The following is an 18,310-nucleotide window of genomic DNA, read 5'->3' as shown; positions in this document are numbered from 1 at the left end:
GGAATATTTATGACATGAGTAGAAATTAGCACTCACCCTTGTGTTCCTAGTCCATGCACCTGATAGGATAAGAAGTGTCACTATCACAAATAATGACTTTAAAATTAAGATTAGAATTTCAGCCTTTATAAAAAGGCATTTTCATATTCACTCATAAATAGACAGATGATTGATAGAAAGAAAAAAAGAAAGACACACAGACAGACAGTCACAATCTTGCCTGATAAGTTTCTTTTCCATATGCAAAAAAGCTGGAAATCTAGCTTTAACCCTAGTTATAAAAACTTGAGAATGTGTAGCTTGAACAAATGAGAAGGGAGTAAAATATGCTAGAAAGTAGAGCACTGGCTTCAAAAGAAGAAGTCATCATTCACCCACTAACCTGGTAAATTATCTCAGGCAAGTCTTTCACCCTTGCCAGATTTCCCATCATAATACAAACCTTCTCATGTGTAAAAGAAAGAATTAGAATTAGGTGCCTTCTGAGGTTAGGTCCAACCTTAGGATTTGGTGACTTCCACAAGACTCATTCCTACTATGAAGGGTCACATGGCTTGTCTTTATTTCACTAAGCTGAATAGAAAAGAGTCATAAATACTGGATGAGTGATTGACATTTTGTTGGGTAGTATGTGACTCTGATTATCCCTTTTTCCAGTTAGTATGTGACTCTGACTATCCCTTTTTCCAGTTGATTTCAAAAATTTAGAATACAAAATAAAACTCACCACCAAAACAGACACTATTTTTCTGCAACCAAGTGTTCATTCACTTAGGAAAACTAGTTTACATTTCTTCATAATGAAATTTAAAGAAAAAAAACATAAAAAATAAAATTTGATTTCAAACCCATTTGCTATCAGGTAATCCATTGTTTACTAGAAAATTATTATTTAACTTAAAAAAAAAAAAACCTTCAGCTTATGTGGCTTGGCTCCTGACTCACAAATTCAGCAGCCTGGAGAGTTTACAGAAAGGCATTATTGGGCAATAAACATAGAAGATGTTAAAATTTTGAGATCAGCATTATCATCATATAAAGTAAGGTGAATTGATTCATGTAATACATGTGATTTAATTTCAATTGAAGGCTAGCATTATGGTTCATATTTGCATTATAAGAAAACTATTGTGTTTTTTTTATAAGTAATACCCCATATTTTAAAGATGTGAGAAGCCAAGTCTCTAAATACAAACCTCTGGGATAAAAGAACATCTAACCTGAATCCTAGATGGGACATTCTGCTTAGGGAGAGCCTGCACGGTGCCTAAAAAATCAGGCATTAGTGTGATCATAATCATAGCAAGGGCGTTGGAGCAGAGCCAGGAAACATGTGCATGTATGCCCCCTAAGAGCACAGCAGGATGGGACAAGTGACCATATTAACTTCAGTGAAATGCTGCAGCCACTCCAGGCATCCGTGAACCTAAAACTTTTAAATTGTGTATGCTCATGTACATATACATACAGGTTTAAAGTCAACTCTCAATTAGCTTCATTAATGTAACAGACAAGTCAACATCCTCAGGGTCTTTCATTTACATTTTGTTCTGGAAAGATTTTCATTTCTGAAATGTAATTGCTCTCTTCATTTTGTGTGTGCAGGATTAGTAATAAAGATAATATACAGTTCACAAAGCAAGCAAATTCAGGTGATAGAAAGTTGGCTCCAGGTTGGAAATAGCTAAAACACTGAATATATTCATAGCTTGTTTTCTTCACAGTGAAATCATTCACTTACACTCTCAGGGCAGTGCTTGACATTGGATTGAGGTGAGACGCAATGGTAATCATTTTCTTGAGAAGATTACAGTCTAGGAAGTGAAATGTATATGGTTCACCTCATCACATACCCTGCCATGTCTCGGTTTGTGCAGAGCCATTTTCCTATGCATCCTTAGGCAGGGGGTGGCATTTCCCATTATTTTTTCCTAATGCACCAACTAATATTTAGGCACCATCTCAGATGCTGGGCCTCTTTCCTCCCCATCCACTGATGTTACTTCATGGGGCACTGACAGCTTTTATAAGGTACAGAAATGGCTAACATTATCTAATACAATTTAGAGGAGTGTGGGGCAGGAGGAAACAATTTCACAGTTCATTCATGTTGAGAAATGTTTCCTAGCATGTAAACTTGCATGCTGCCAAACAGAGCAAAATGGATCCTATTTGCAGCCTCAAGTCATTTATTTGAAAATGCCATCTATGGGTTTGTGGGTTTAGAGCCGTCCCTTAGGCACAGCTATTTATATGTTTATGTAGATTCTTCAGAACTACCAGTAGACGGTATTTTTGCCCAGTAGTGAATTTTATGAAATAATCTGTGATTATGTTCTGGTTATGTATTCATGTGGATAGAGTTGACTGTCAGTCTTTTCTGTTGAATAGGGATGCTGCTTGCTATTTTATAACCTATTGGAAATTTAAGGAGAGGAAGGAATGGAGTCGAAGGCTTTATAAGGTTTTAAATGTTTATGGAAATAATATCGAAAACAGTTCTAGAATCTCCAAGCAGCAGGAAATGGTACTGTTTTATAGTGTTTGCTTTGTGGCTTATCACTATTTGTAGATTGTTTGGGTTTGGGGTTGGGCTGTTGGTGTTGTTTAATGACATTGCAGAGTATGTTTGGGTCTAATCCTTACGGCTCTGCCACATTTTTGTGTGATATAAACATACTTACAACTGCAATTATCTGATAAAGCCCTGAAGACTCTGACAAATGATTAATAACCAATGACCTTAATTCCTGCTGACTCAGCCCACCCAGTGCGAGCAAGGTGCACCCTACACTAGGCCTCCTCCATTTCTCTTTTTTCCATTTTTCAGTATTCTGCCTGATGGGGTGCTCTTCTAATGCTCAAGCCTCCTTTCTTCTGGCACAAGAAAGAAATGACACACAAATGAGTCCATGGAGCTTTCCCCTCTGATTCCTCTTCACCATATTCTTAAAACAGGACAGATGATGTCCTTCCTAAGCAAACATTCCATCCCTCTCATTATAGTGTTAGTGTGTTCTCCTGTCGCCTGGGCTTTGTGTTGCCTCTACCTGTGTATACAGAGGCACAGATTGTCTTTATCATTTCTCTTGCTAGCTTTTTATGGGGAAAGATATCAGCACCTCTGATTTTGTAATTCCATCACTACAGATTCACACTTGCTTGCTTGAGGCCCCAATTCTCCATATTTAGAGCTCCAAGCCTATGTTTTGGGTCTAAGCCTGTGGTGCCATGTGGGGCAGTGGAAGCTTGGGAGGTTGAGCCTTGAGGGGAATGTTGAGATCTAAACTCCCACCTCCCCTGCAATGCTCTGTGATGTGTGTATGTGTGTGTGTGTGTGTGTGTGTGTGTGTGTGTGTGTGTGTGTGTGTGTGTGTGTGTACATGCACCTCCTGGCTGTCATGAAAAGACTGTTGCATGTCTCCTACTGTGGCGTATGGGTCCAGATCTACAGAGCCAAGAACCGAGAACTGAAACCTCTGCCTCTGAAAACCAAATAATCTTTCCTCCTTTGAAGTTACTTAGCTTGGGTATTTGTTACAGTGATGGAAAGCTGAGGAACACACTTTCTCTTTCTGTTTCTTCCTCTTGCCTGTATTGTTCTCTGTGTGAGGACAGTGCTCTATCAGCCTTTGAGTTGAGAGAGTGAGGGAAAGAGGAGGGAAAAGTGTTATGTGAAGACACATGGGAAATGAAAGTGCTTACTCTGAATATCAACCAGTTAAATTTTGTGTTTTGTTTCTGTGGTTGTAAGAATTCTCCTTCCTTTTTCTGATGATAGGACAATAAGTTTTGGTGGAGGATGTCCTCTATACATATGTTTCTCTTATTGGTTGATGATTAAAACACTGTTTGGCTGATGACCTGGCAGGAAGGAAAGGCAGGGTGACCAGGAGAAGGCTGGGAGAGGAGGCAGAGTGAGGCACGGGGAGACACAATGCTGCCCACGGAGTAACATGCCAGATTATGGGTAAGCCACAGCCTTGTGGCAATACATAGATTAATAGAGATGGGTTAATAATTAAGACAGAGCTAGCCAGTAAGAAGCCCTGGCCATAGGCCAACAGTTTTGTAATTAATATAGTGTCCCCTGTGTTTATTTGGGGGCAAATTGGCTGCGGGACCAGGCTAGAAAGAAAATTCATCAACAAAGCTTGCCTTATTCCGAGTCAGGTAGAATTTAGGAGGCTTTTGTCTGGACAGTGTTCAAACCTGATTTCTAATCTCACCTCTCACAGTTGTGTACTGCTGTGTGCCTTACTCACTTTGCACTACAACCAGTGGTTCTCTTTTTTGCCTCACATGTTGGAGGCTATCTATCTTTGGGAGCTTTGCCTGGAATTCTCTCTTCCTCATGTTTTCATAGCTACTGTCTCCTGCTGATAGGGTCGATACCATCTCTCCAGCAAGTCCTCCCCTAACATTCACCATGAAATCATCATAAGTCAATTATAACACAGTATAATTCTTATTTTGATCACAGGGCTCTTCACTAATTGATTTTTTTGTTTGTTTGTTCATTTTCTACACGTACCCTTCCCCCTCCAGGATGCTATTATACAAAGTGTATGAGCTGAGTCCTGCCTCTTTCTCACTGAACCCCTACCTCTTCAAACAGTCCCACACCCAGTAAAAGCATAGGAAATATGTGTTAAAATCACTGAAACTCACCTTTCAAAGATGACTTTCCAATCTGTCTTCACAAGCTATATCCCTGTGTATTGGCACTGGAGATAGAACACATGCACATTCAAATCCTTTACTTCCTTGGGGTCATCAGGTACCTGGCTTTATGTAGGAATTTATTTTGTTTCCATGAATTTATTTTTAAACTGTGCCTTAGAAAATATCCATAATGTAAAGTCTATGAAAAATGTTATTTTAAACTTTTAAATAGAGAGAGTTTACTATAACTAAGATCTCTTTGGGCTGCTGGCACTCAGCACTCAGTCTAGGTTTTCTGTTTTTTCCATCTTGTGTGTTAAGACTAGAAAATGTTAATCAATATTTTAATTATTATCTCATTTTTCAAAGTTGCAAACTTAAGAAACCCTTCTTCATGGGGCTTCAGAACAATAGAGTACATCTTTTCCCTCCACCTTCCCAAAGTTTCTATGTCCAAAATGGCATATCTCTAAAGAATCTTGGCATCTCTAACTAGCAGAGTGCGGTACTCCTGAGAGTACTCAGGCCTCCCTACTCACTGCTATTCATCCAGATAGTGAACTCACATCTCCTGTGGCCCATAGTCCAGGGGAAAGATGGCAATTACTAAAGCATCTGTTTACCATTCTAACAATTGGATAGTTTCCATGTTTAACTGAAAGATTCCATTTTTAATAATAATAATAATAATAATAATAATAATAATAACCTTTAGCAACTCTAAGTGGTGATCCTAATTTAAACCATCCCTGTTCTGCTAAAAGTGATGAGACAGGACAGGAGAGAGCAGACCAAGGTCTCAGAGAATGAAATGTACCCTAAGAAATGGAAAGCCATAATTACTGTTGTGTCCATATCCAGTCATGTCTCTAGACCCCTGTCTTCTTGTCCATTTTATAATCCAATACAGAGGAGCTGCCATGTTGTTTAAATAAGAAAGCAAGAGCAATTAAAAGTGTGCTTTCAGCCCCTACCTGTTTGGTGACTCTGAAGCCCTTTCCCCGTGACCTGAATATGCCTTCCATGAGCCTGAGGAGTTCCACTCTGTGTGTCATGCAGGCAGGTAGTGTTCAGATGAGGGAGGGATGGGGCTGAGGGGAGAGGGCATATGCCAAGCTTAGCACACGGAAGGTGGCAGCCTTACAAAACAACAGCGCATGTGCAGACTCCACTTCTGTTAGAAGTTGCCCGTTTCTTCCCTGTATTTCATGTCTCTTGTTAATGAAAAACATCATGCTTTTAAATTGATTGAAATTAAAACACATAATTTCTCATTTTAGCAATATATTATGTTATTGGCTTTTATAGTTTCATATTATGATGTTCATTATGCATAAAAACCCACTCAGTATAATAAACACTGTGTGAGTCAGATGCTCTGCCTTGAATGACTCCAAGGTGAAAAGCAATCAACTCCTCGATGATTTGATTGAACTAATACAAACATTATTGTTCTATTGACTCTTTCTTGCCCATTGATTTCTAAAAGTCTGTACATCCCTTGCCATCCGTTAAAGTGAATCAGATGTGATTTGTTACTCAGGACAGGAAAGTGCTGTTGGGTGTTGGGTATGTATATTCACGTGGGAAAGAATCTTGTATACTCTTTGACAGACTCATTAGGAAATACTTCTCATATTTTGCTAGGAACAACTTCCTTCCTCTTGATTTTTGAGTTAACAATAGTGACTCTAAAATATCACACGGATACATAGCTCAGTAACAACTGAAGCCAAATGGCGAACTGTGGTGGCTTTAATATCCCTTACTGAACATAATTAAAAGCTAGATCTTACATAACCTTGTGGTTTTTAGTTCATGTGTGTGACAGGTTCCCATGCTGCTGATAATACTTCCTCTTGTGGGTGGAAGGCATTCCTCAACTATAGGTGACCTTTTCCTTCTCTTAAGGGTTCAAACTAGAGGTTGGGAATCTGCTCTTTGGACACTAGAATTTCTAGTGTCCAAAGAACAAAAGAAATTTCTCTTTTTTCCCATTGCCTTTGTTTTTTTTATTTCATTTTACATTCCAACCACAGTTCTCCCTTCCTCCTGTCCCCCCTCACCTCCTCCCACCCCTTCTCCTCCCCATCTAGCCCACCTCCAGTCTACTCCTCCTCACAGATAAGGTCTCCCAAGAGGAGTCAACAAAGTCTGGTACAGTAGGTTGGAACAGAGCCATGCCCCTCTCCCATGCTTTAAGGCTGAGCATGGCAACCCACCTTGGGGAGTGGGCTCCAACAAGCTAGCTCATGTACCAGGTTTGTACCATAGTGCTACTGCCAGGGGCTCCTCAACTAGTCCAAGCTTCACAACTGTCTCCCACATATGGAGGGCCTAGTTTGGTCCCCTGGAGTCTCCACAACTGTCGGTCTAGAGTTCATGAGTTTCCATGAGCTTAGTTCAGCCATCTCTGTAGGTTTCTCCATCATGATCTTGGCCTCCCTTGTTCTTCTATTTCCTTCTCCCTTTCTTCAACTGGATTCCTAGAACTCAGCCTGGTGCTTGGTTGTGCGTCTCTGCATCTGGTTCCAGAGGTTAGGAATATACTCCTTGACCACTAGAATTAAAGAAATTTCTATCATGGTCTGGTCAGTGTTTTGAGTTGGTAAAGAGTACACTTTGTTTTTCACAATTTGCCCTCCCCCACACTCTTTAACAACACTCTTACTGAAAACAAAAACTACCTTCATTCTGATAACCCGATTAATTCATATTAGAACCCTTTGTTCTGCAAATACTATTAATCTATATTAGGAGTCCCAAAAGAAAGTTCTGATTTTTGCCCCCTGGGCTCGTGGAAGAAGTGGGAAACAAAGGAGGACAGCTGCCCATGTGACAGTCTCAATGTCTGCCAATGAATTTCCAGGTTCCAGCACTAGCCCAAAGCACTGTGGCAAGATTCAAAGTAAATGAAGACCTTATGTATTAGGGGAGGGATAGATCTGTCACTTTGAGGGATTGTGAGGCAAAGAGCGGGTTAGCTGATTACTCATAGTCAGAAGGCAGCTTGGTGAAAAATGTACAGGAACCAATATGTACGGGTTTGTGCTGATTTAATGATATTCTTAAACTACAATAACATTCTGCTGGTGTAATATAATAAAGCACTTGGCTTGCATTTTTAGATCATCAACATATTTCTAGTTTGACCTTAAAAAACACTTCAGGCTATTCTCTATTAAATTTGTAGCTTCTGAATTAGGAACAAGCACCACCTAAGATGCCATGGCATTGGCCTCACAGCAAGCATACCTGAGTTGGCGCTTGCACAACTTCCCTCCGACATCTCTCTGCAGCTCCTACTTTTCCTTTCAAACCCAACTTTGTGTTTTAAATTTGCCAAAGCCCTGTGTGGGTCTTCAGGAGTCTCAGTCACAAAAGTCTGTCTTCTAACAGCCATATGTAGTGACATGCTCATCTGTCTTCATCAGCTTCCATTGTTGCTTTTCAACTTTAAACTGAAATTATAACTTACGAATAACATGGATGGTGGATGGAAGGGGGTTAGTTTGAGTTGTCAGTAATAACACTCAGTAATAACAAGGAAATTAATTAATTTTATTTTGTATCATTGCAGATATTCATCAGAAAAAGTTAGCAAAATTCATATTTCATACAAATAAATGTGAGGTATGAACAGCACACATGTAACTAACTTGACAAGGATGACTTGCATTGCCAAGAACTGTCCCAATAAAATGTATGGTGACTTTAAACAGTGTTTGTTTTCACATCTTAGCATTCATGCCTAACGAGAGGGAGGTGTGGCTTGTTTTATATTATTTTCTCTTGGTTTGACAATGGGGGCTTTAGGTGATTGTATATAACGAACTTAAAAGGAGCTAATGTTTGCTGTCTAAACACTTGTACCTAAGTCCGGTGCAAATACTCAGTAGCCAGGGCTTGAATCCTAGATGATGACAGTTCAAATTATGGTGTGTGTGTGTGTGTGTGTGTGTGTGTGTGTGTGTGTACAGACTTACCAGGATTCAGCATGGTTGTGGACTTTTCCTATTCTGAAATTAGCTCCAAAGTTAGGGTAAATAAAAGATCCAAGTCACTGGAAGGCGCAAACCAAGGGAAGAAATTCTGAGCTGTACCTGGTGAAGGCAATTTGCATGTGTTCTGGCATCCTTGCATAGTCATTGTCTTCAATAGTTATTGATGCTTATTTGTCGAGTGTTTCCAGCCCTTCAGACTTTCAGGCACATATTTGGTTGGCACTTACACTTCCACTTTCTTTGGCCTGCAGCCAACCACCACACTCATTATAGCCAATAAATTAGTAACAAAATTGCTTCAGTTATTGTTTGGTATTGGCTCATAGAAAGAGTGGTTTTTGGAGGTGGCATAAGACTCTGGTTAAAGTCCATTAACATCAAAAGTTTGATAGGCCTTCCAAATTTTCCCATGGAACCCCTGGGGCTCCTCCTCCTTGTTAAGTTGCTCTGCAAACCTTTACCTCTAGTTATTCAGTGTGCCACTCATTTCTGAAGAACTCCCACATGCATTCTCAATAAACTCTGCCTTGTCCTCATTGTCTGCTGTCAGTTGACCTGCAAACCCCAACAACAGACCTCATGTAAACACACCCATAACTGCCACAAGCTGGAAAGAACTGGTTTTGTATGCTACAAGAGATAAATAAATTGCACTGTATTCAAGAGACAGAATACTAACTACACTCAAAAGCATGGGTGAGTTTGGCAAATATAATATTTAGAAAAGACTCTTGATAGCTACAGAGTACATACTGGATAATTCAAACTGGCATTTTGAACTGTAGTATCGCCATCTGGTGGCATTTGAGGGGAAAGGCATATTGACTAGGAGAAGCAAAGAGGAACTCCTCTTTCCTGCCCCAGGTGATGGCTATAAGCTCCCTTGGGGGGTCGGTCCCTGAATTGTATTACTTGTACACTTTTCCACGCAAAGTTCACTAATAGTCGTCATGAATGCAGATCCAGATCTGACAAAGTCTGCATGCTCTTTCTGATACTTCAGTGTCTCTGTCTTTCTGTTTCATAGCCTTCTGCAGAGTGAGAACCACATGAAGGCTGAATAGTGGCTGTGGTAAACCTGAATAATAGCAGTGACTACACTAGCCTGGCCAATGGAGAGTTATTACTGTCGCTGGGAAGCCTGCTTGACTCAGGAATGGCCTGTGCCCATGTCACAAGATTATTCCTTCCCAAATGTAGTTTTTGGGGGGTTTGTTTGTTTGTTTGGTTGGTTGGTTGGTTGGTTGGTTGGTTGGTTTTTCAAGACAGGGTTTCTCTGTGTAGCTTTGGAGTCTATCCTGGCACTCGCTCTGGAGACCAGGCTGGTCTCGAACTCACAGAGATTCACCTGCCTCTGCCTCCCGAGAGCTGAGATTAAGGCATGTGCCACCAACGCCTGGCCCCAAGTGTTTTTTTAAAATAGCATTTTACCATCATATCTCTGTTTAAAAGTTCACTTGTCACCCATATTGGCATCCTATCACAATATTTTTCATTAACTGAAGTGTTACAATTAACAGTCTACTGGCGCGGGGTGGGGGGGGCGGATTAATGTCTTCAGCAGAATAGCCTCTGAGCTTTCTCAGCTCTGAGCTCTGCCTTGTTGTAGAGCCAGTCAACACAGTGAGGGGAGTACTACCATTCACCTCACACAGCCTTTCTCTTCAGCATACCCTTGTTTTATTTGAGCACTAAAAATAAAGGTATGGCTAAACTTTCAAAAGAAAAATGGAAATCACTATGCAAATATGATCTCTGATAACCCAATACATTTAATGATAAAAATGACACCTGCAGTTATCCTTCACAAAAGGCCCACAAAGCTGAATTGCAGCACTGAATTAAAATGCACCTACTCTGTATGCTCTTCTAAATTTCACAGGAGGATTTAAATGAGTTTTTATTTCGTATTCTAATCTTAGGGTAATTAATCCTCTAGTTCGGATTTGAAAGTTTTCTGCTCTTAACTTGCCAAAGGCTGACATGCACTTGGCGTGTCCTTGCTTGGAAGACATAGAGATACCATAAAGAGCTCCTTCGCTCTTTCTGGAATTTGAAGTAACAACTACTCAGACTTCCATTATGTGGTAGATTTTACTGTGTGACGCCTTTGTGGCAGGAGTTGACGTTGCGAGTGTATCTTTAGTGGAGCAGTCTGTACTCTATTCATTTCTATCGCTTTCTTTTTTCTTTTTTCTTTTTCTTTCTTTCTTTCTTTCTTTTTTTTTTTTTGGCTTGTTGAGACAGTGTTTCTCTATGTAGGCCAGGCTATTGGGAACTCACTCTGTAGACTAGACTGATCTTGAACTCACAGAGATCTGCCTGCCTCTGCTGCCTGAGTTCTGGGATTAAAGGTGTGTGCCACCACTGCCCGATCTTACCTCTTTTTTTAATATGGAATATCCAGGTCCGTTGTGCTCATAGCATAAAACACTAAGAGAGAGTTTTCACTTTACCCTTACTTGACTTTGAATATTTAGGGAAAATTCTCAGTTTGCAGATTCAGCTAATGGTACTACAATGTCACTCTTCTCTGTTTAACATTCAGCTTTGTTAATCAAGAAAAAACATAGATTGGCTCTTTGCATGTTGATTAAATTGATTACAGCTGTGGGCCTTGATAGCGCTTTTTATTCAAGTGTCTCTAATTAATCAGACAATGCTTGATTGGGCTTTTCTGTTTTGAGGAGATAAACTGCCTTCCTCAAGAATTTTCACCCCAAATCATTCTCCACTGCAATGTAAAGAAGTGAATCACCACCTGCGTGGCTTTTTGGTTTCCTTTTATCCTTCAGCATCGAAAATAAATAAATAAATAATGCAGAACCTGGAAAAGCTGTTGCTGCTGTTGATGCATAACATATTGCCATTATTGCTCTTTTTATATAAATATATATATGCTAATTGAAACTCAAATATGTGATGAATCCAAGGTGTTTCAGTGAGTGCTCACCTGTGCATGCAAATTTGATTTCATCTTTAGTCAGTAGTAAAGTTATATGCTTGCCAAAAAATGAAAAAATAAGTGACACACTGGAAGACAAATGTCACACAATTTCAATTTTATGTGTAACCTATAAATGATGAACTTATTGGAACAGAGAGCAGAATTGTGGCTATTAGGCTTCAATGTGGGTCTTTTAACAATGGGGAAATGATTGGTTTAAGGATATAAAACTGCAGTTGGACAGAGACATGGACTCTCTGAATTCTTGAGGTCTACTGAGAGCATGATAAATATGGTTGATAACAATATGCTATATTTTAAAAGTTGTGAGATAGTATACTTTAAGTGTTCTCAAAACAAAAATGATAAATATGTGTGATATAACATGTTAATTGGTTTAATTTAGCCATGCCATTGTGAACATACTGTATTCTTTATCATAATTGTGCATGACTTTATGAGCTAAATAAATGAATGAAAAAAAGAAAAATATATTAAAAAATAAAAATAAATAAAGTGAAAAGAGGAGAAAGAAGAAACAAGGGAAGAGGAAAATGTGGGAGGGAAAGAGAGCTTCTTTTGAAAGACAAATTAGAATCTAATATTAAATTTCATATACTCATTTGAACAAAATTTTGAGAGTGAAGAAAGTCTGTGTCCCCTCGAAGCCATTGTGGTGGTCTGCCCTCCACAGGAAAGGGGCTCTCAACTCTCCTGCTCTAACCATTCTCTGTCAACTTGTGTCCTTTGAACTGTTGGGGTTAGCATTGTACATTGTTTTCTTTAGAGTCTACTTTCATGAATGAGTTTTTATATGAACACCACTTTTAGTAATATCTCTAGATGAAATACCTGTCATTCTTCAGATACAAATTTGACTGATTCCAAGAACATTGTCAACATTGAAGAAGACCTGAGATGTTCTGCCTTCATCTTTGAAGTCCATCCATCAAGTGAGGAAGGCCACTAGGACCTTGGCTTAGATGGTGGGAGACAGTTAGAAAAGCAACCTGTTTTCCTATCCCTTCCCCATCAATAGTTGAGTTTATAAATCACTATATTCAATAAGCATTGGTCACCTTAATCATTGACTTGAGATGTTTTTAGACACTTCAAAAGTTGTCTTGTCAATCTCATCACGTTGGAAGATCCTAAAAAAAAAGAGATTCTAACTTGAAAAGTGCCTAGGGCTAAGAGTAGAACAGACTGGCAGAGTGTACTTGACTTTCTTTGGACGGCCAACTCCTAAATAACAACATGGAGACTTTTTATTAATTATGAAAGCTTTGCCTTAGCTTAGGCTTATTCCCAGCTAGATCTTAAAATTTAAGTTAACCTATTCATATTAATCTACATTTTGCCACCTGGCTTGTTATCTCTCCTTGGCACCATATATCCAATTTCCTCTGCATCTGGCTGGCAAATCTCCAGCCTCAGATTCTTTCCCAGAGTCCCAGAAGTCCTGCCTATCCTCTCCTGCCTAGCTATTGGCCATTCAGCTCTTTATTAAACCAATCAGAAGGTGCCTTAGGCAGGTGAGGAAGGACAGAGACACATATTCACACAGTGTATCCCAACAGCAGAGTACTTTCCTAGAGAGAGAACACCCCTGGTTCTTTACCCAGAACCCAGACAACAACAATAATACCTAAAGTGCAAAAACAAAATACAACTAAAGTAATAAGATAGAAAATGAAAGGGCTGTCTTAGACCTCTACTCCTAGCCCTTCATTTTTACTGCCAGTTGTAATGGTATGGAATGATTTCTTAGACTCCTAACATCTTGAAACTTTCTATGCCTGTACTAGAAAATGCAGCTTATATGTGGTTTTGTTTGTGGAAAGAGAATAAGACTAGCCTCTGTACTAATTCCTTGGAAAGCTTTCTGTCAGTGGACCCTGGGCATCTTTCTGAATTTGTACACACAGACTGGCTTACTTTCCAAGAGCGTCTGGAAATCACTTCATTGTTTAATTGTATCTGGACATCTAGGTGGTTTCCACACAGCTGTTATCACCAAGAGTCCTAGAACCAACATGCTCATGCTCTTCTCTCTCTGAAGGCCACAGTGAGTTTCTAGTAGAGGAATTACTCCGACAAAAGGTAAATTTGATAAGCATTGCCAAGTTGCTTACCAGTTCACTGATTCACTCCTGTCAGCAGTCTAAGTACGTTTCCATTTTATTTGCTTTTGTGATAGGACTTCCTATATAAAAAAAAATAAGACCCAGACAATCTTTGAACTCACTATGTGGGTGAGTATTATCCTGAATTCCTTCCTCCCACTGTTGTCTGTCACCTCTGCAGTACTAGCATTATAGGCACATGCCAACAAGCTCAGCCCATCTCCCACTCTCTGTCTCATAAGACATCAGAAATCTTGCCTAGCTGTCACTGGGATATCATTATTTTAATTTGTATTTCCTCCTGTATAATATCAAACATTTTCCATGCATTGAAGAATATGACACGTCTTTTTATCTGACTGCCTATTCATGAGTTTGTGGGATCATATCTTAATTTGTTAAGCATCCGTATGTATCCAACACAGTGTTGATCACATGAACACTGAATACCCATTTAAATGTAACTTAACAAATGAAGCACACAAAAATAATCCAAAATACTTATTTAAGCTCAACTTTACAAATGAAGCACACAAATAATTTAAATGTGCAAGAGTATAAAATCCTGCAGGCTAGTTGCCAGTGCCAGAAATGTTGACGATCACTGAAGAAGCATTTAAATATGAAGTCTTCTAGGGAGATTGCTCTAAAATGGTCAGGGCAGAAAGAGTCCACTGAACTCTCTGGTTCTCTAGCTGGGCTTGTAATCATACTGACCAACTATAGGTTAATAGGAGGAAAGCATGCACGTTCCCTTTGGTATTAATATTTTAAGTCTGCAAGTGCATGGAGGCTTTCATAGAGGGGAAATGGGATCCAAAGGAGGCCCAGACACTGAGGCTTTGATTCCCTTAAACACATAAATGATGTATACAATCAAAACATGAAATGCAAAGAGATCTTGGGATGGAAGTGTATAAGAGAAACTACTAGAAGATGGGAGTTCTTTTCATACAGTTTGTTCAGATTGAACTTACTGTCAGATCCTATCTTTGATGATAAGTGTTCTATTCTCCCTAGTACAAAAGAAAGTGTCTTTAATAGAGAACATATATGTCCTAGTTTTAGAAAGGCAGAAAGAGTCAGACAGCTCCAGCTTAAAGGAATCAGCACGATAGAGTGATAGCTGTGGGGTGACATATTATGATTCTGTTGAACTGCACTATAAGAAATTAATATTGTCAAGGCAGAGTTCTGTGTTCCTCTTATTTCTATACACCTATATATTTAAATAATGCCATTATTTATTTCCAACTAGGACAGCTGATATTTGTAGCCCCTCTCTTATTTCCCACCAATCCATTCTCTACACATCTCCCCCACATTCTTGCTAAAACACAAAGCCATGCTTCTTCCAGACTAACATCTCTTGCTTGATTCCCTAGGGCCTTCATAATTTACTTAGCCACCAATGCATTCTATTTTTTCAGCAACTGAATGCAATACATACATGCATGTATGAAATGTGTACATACATACACCCAGGGTTCATCATTCTGAATTGCCACAAGTGCTCCAATATCCCCTGCATTTCCCTATGACGTTGCATGCTGTTTCTTCTAGAGTATTTTTTTCACCTATTTTCTACTGTGTTGCCTCATTTTCATCCTTAAAGAATACCTGTCTTGGGACTGTTGCTATAAAGACTTCCAGAAACTGCTCTAACTACTCCCACGAGGGAATTCCTCAAGATCAAGTGCCATGCCTTACATCTAGTACTCAGGAACACAATAGACATCTTGTAAGCATAAAATTATAAAATGGCTGTGCTGAAAGTGTGTAGAAAGTAAAAGGAAGGGGTCAGCCTTTTTCAGTGGTGTCTCACGTTCATGGGACATTACTGCTTATGTGTCTTGGTTATATTTGATGTCTAATGCCATGATAAGTGATTCTAGACTTTAATTATATGCCATGTCAGATGAGTATAAAGAAGTAAGTACTTTTGTGATTTCTTGGAACATAAAAGCTTGGCAGAACCTGGTACTCTCTGATTTGTAGGTTTTCTAATGAAAGACATGAGGAGGGGAAGCTATTATATAAAGACTACAAGAGAAAGAGAACTGCCTACTTGTATGAACATTTGTTATATGTCTCTAGACAATACTCCACACAAAAGCTGCTAGAATTTATAAGCAAATTTAGTGAAGTTGTAGGACACAAAATCAGCATGCAAAAATTGGTAACATTTTTACACAAGCATGATGAACTTAATAAAAAAGAAATTTTCAAGGCTATTCATTGTAGCTATATACTAAAATAAATATTTAGGAAGAAATTTAAGCAAAAAAGTAAAAGATCTCTGAACTGAAAATTATAAACTATTGATGAAAGAAACTCTAGGGCACACTAAAACAATGAAAGGACATGGCCATCCTCTTGAATTGAAAGAATAATATCATAGAATTATCATACATACCAAAACAGTCTATTGATTCAGTAAGATTCTCATTAAAAGGAAAAGTATCAGCTCAAGACCACAAGGCCAAGTTCTGGGCACAAAAGGATTTATTTGCCTCAGAGGGACAGAGGACAGGGAATGAGAGCAGACACAGGAGATAGAGGACAAGGGAGAAGGAGAAGGGAACAAGGGAAAGGGGCCAGGTTATTTGTCCCAGGGTACTAAGAACTGCCTCTGGATAGAGGAAATATAGACATGGTACATAGGCAAATGGTTGTTTATAAAGGTAAATGGGAAACCCTGTATTAGGATACTATGGTGTTTAATTTTAACTGGGAATGTTAATTAGGGCAACCATAGGGACTTTTGATTGCTGGACTTTAATGCATTGATAGCTGGACCTTGGTAGTTAGCCTCGGGAGGAGAAAGTGACCAAATAAGGGAATGGGACTTGGTGACTAGCTTTAGGAATGTAATCTAATAGATTTTTAGCAAGGCAGGGAATATGGGGGAGAAGGGCAAGGCCTGCCAGAGCCATGCTCACCATACTCAAACTGGCCAGAGTCCCTTTACCCATCAAAATGTCAGTATCTTTTTCCATGAAATAGAAAAGCATCCTAAAATTTATGTGGAACCATAACGACACCCATATTAGTCAAGGTAGTTCTAAGGGGAGAATACAACAATAAAAACAATATGGGAGGTGTCACAATACCTGACTTCAAAAACATGCTTCAAAATTACAGTAACTAAATCATAAAAGCATAAAAGCAGATGGATAGCACAATGGCACAGAATAACCCAGAAATTAATCCATGTTCATGTGACCAGCTAATTTTTTACAAAGCTTCCTAGATCATAGTACAGAAGAGACATTTCAATAAATACTAGTAAAATTGTTTCTCCATTTGTAGGGAAGTGAAATTAGGTCCCTTCTTCTCACCATCCACAAAACCACCTCAAAATGAATCAAACTGCTAAAATTTAAACCTTAAACTGTGAGATAACTACAATAATAAGTACAAGGGGAGACACATTCAGACACTGATAGAGGCACCAGTGTTTTAAGTAGGACCCCAAAAGTGCAGCCAACAAAAGCAAAAACAGGCTGCTTTGATCATAGCACCCTAAAAAAAACCAAACAAACAAAAAACCTGTGCCCAGCATTATAAATAATCCACAGAATTACCAGGCAACAAGCAGAATTCAAGAAAACATTGGCTTGCTACTCAATTGCCAAGGGATTTATATATCCTCAATATAAGAAATTCAAGCAACAGGAAAAACAACCTGATGAAAACTGCCTAGAGAAATAGGTGCTCTGAAAGAAGACTGCAAGGGCCAAGTGCATAGAACAATGCTCAGTCTTGCATAGACCAGTGAAGTAGGATAAAACACATGGAAACAAACCAAACAGCTACAGCAATATGAATTTCAATAAATGCACCAAAACCATGGGAGATAAGATAGTCTCTTCAGCAAACACTGCTGGAAAAACAGATACCACTTTCGAGGGAAGGAGCTAAAGCTCCTGTCCCACCCTGTGCCAACATCAGTTCTGTCACGAGCCCCATCCCTCCTACCTGAGGACCTGTTGGTAGCTAAAGGTTGCTGAGGGGGGACCATTTTCTTCAGTGGTGTAGCCACTGTAACTTGTCCGGGTTCCAGTAAATAAGCTCCCACTCGTGCACACATAAGAAACCCTAATTAAACTCAGTGAGTCACAAACAACAAAGACATGAAGGTAGAAGGGGCTTGTTAGGAAAAGGGACAAGTTCCACAAAGGAGGATGGGAGTGAGAAGGTGTAATGAGGAGTGAAAATAATCAGAATATATGATATACATATATGATATCACCAAAGAGAAATTGTAAAGGTATCATTGCTTAAGTAAGAAAGAATCCAAAATGGATTAAATACCTTAATGAAAAACCTAGAACCTGGAATAGAGCAACATCCAAGATACAGGGGAAGGCAAAAACATCCTGAAAGGAACACCAAGAGACCAAGGAATAAGAGCAAGAGTGCATCAAATTAAACAGCTTCTGTATAATGAACAAAGTAAAGAGACAGCCTACTGAAGGGAGAGGTGACAAGATTTACACAAAAATATATGGAGAACTCAAACTTTAAAATACCAAAACTCACATTATAAATTAAGAACAATTGGC

The 18,310-nt window shown here is 39.1% G+C and overlaps 1 protein-coding gene across 8 annotated transcripts in view; it reads left to right on the top strand.

Annotated features, from left to right (window-relative positions):
- Positions 1-18,310, top strand: part of Cfap20dc (CFAP20 domain containing) — a 289,810-nt gene that overhangs the window by 255,591 nt on the left and 15,909 nt on the right. Inside the window, exon 15 of one of the 8 annotated variants that reach the window (XM_035452378.1) lies at positions 12,483-12,565. The exons of the other annotated variants lie outside the window; for them this stretch is intronic. Within the exon in view, the coding sequence (XP_035308269.1) occupies positions 12,483-12,498 (16 nt within the window). The 3' untranslated portion in view covers positions 12,499-12,565. Of the gene's footprint in view, positions 1-12,482; positions 12,566-18,310 lie in introns of those variants that run through there. 8 annotated transcript variants of the gene reach the window in all.

The sequence above is a fragment of the Cricetulus griseus genome (assembly GCF_003668045.3).
Source record: "Cricetulus griseus strain 17A/GY chromosome 1 unlocalized genomic scaffold, alternate assembly CriGri-PICRH-1.0 chr1_1, whole genome shotgun sequence".
Lineage (NCBI taxonomy): Eukaryota > Metazoa > Chordata > Mammalia > Rodentia > Cricetidae > Cricetulus > Cricetulus griseus.
The sequence above is the reverse complement of the archived record's forward strand: the minus strand, read 5'-3'. Positions and strand labels throughout refer to the sequence as shown.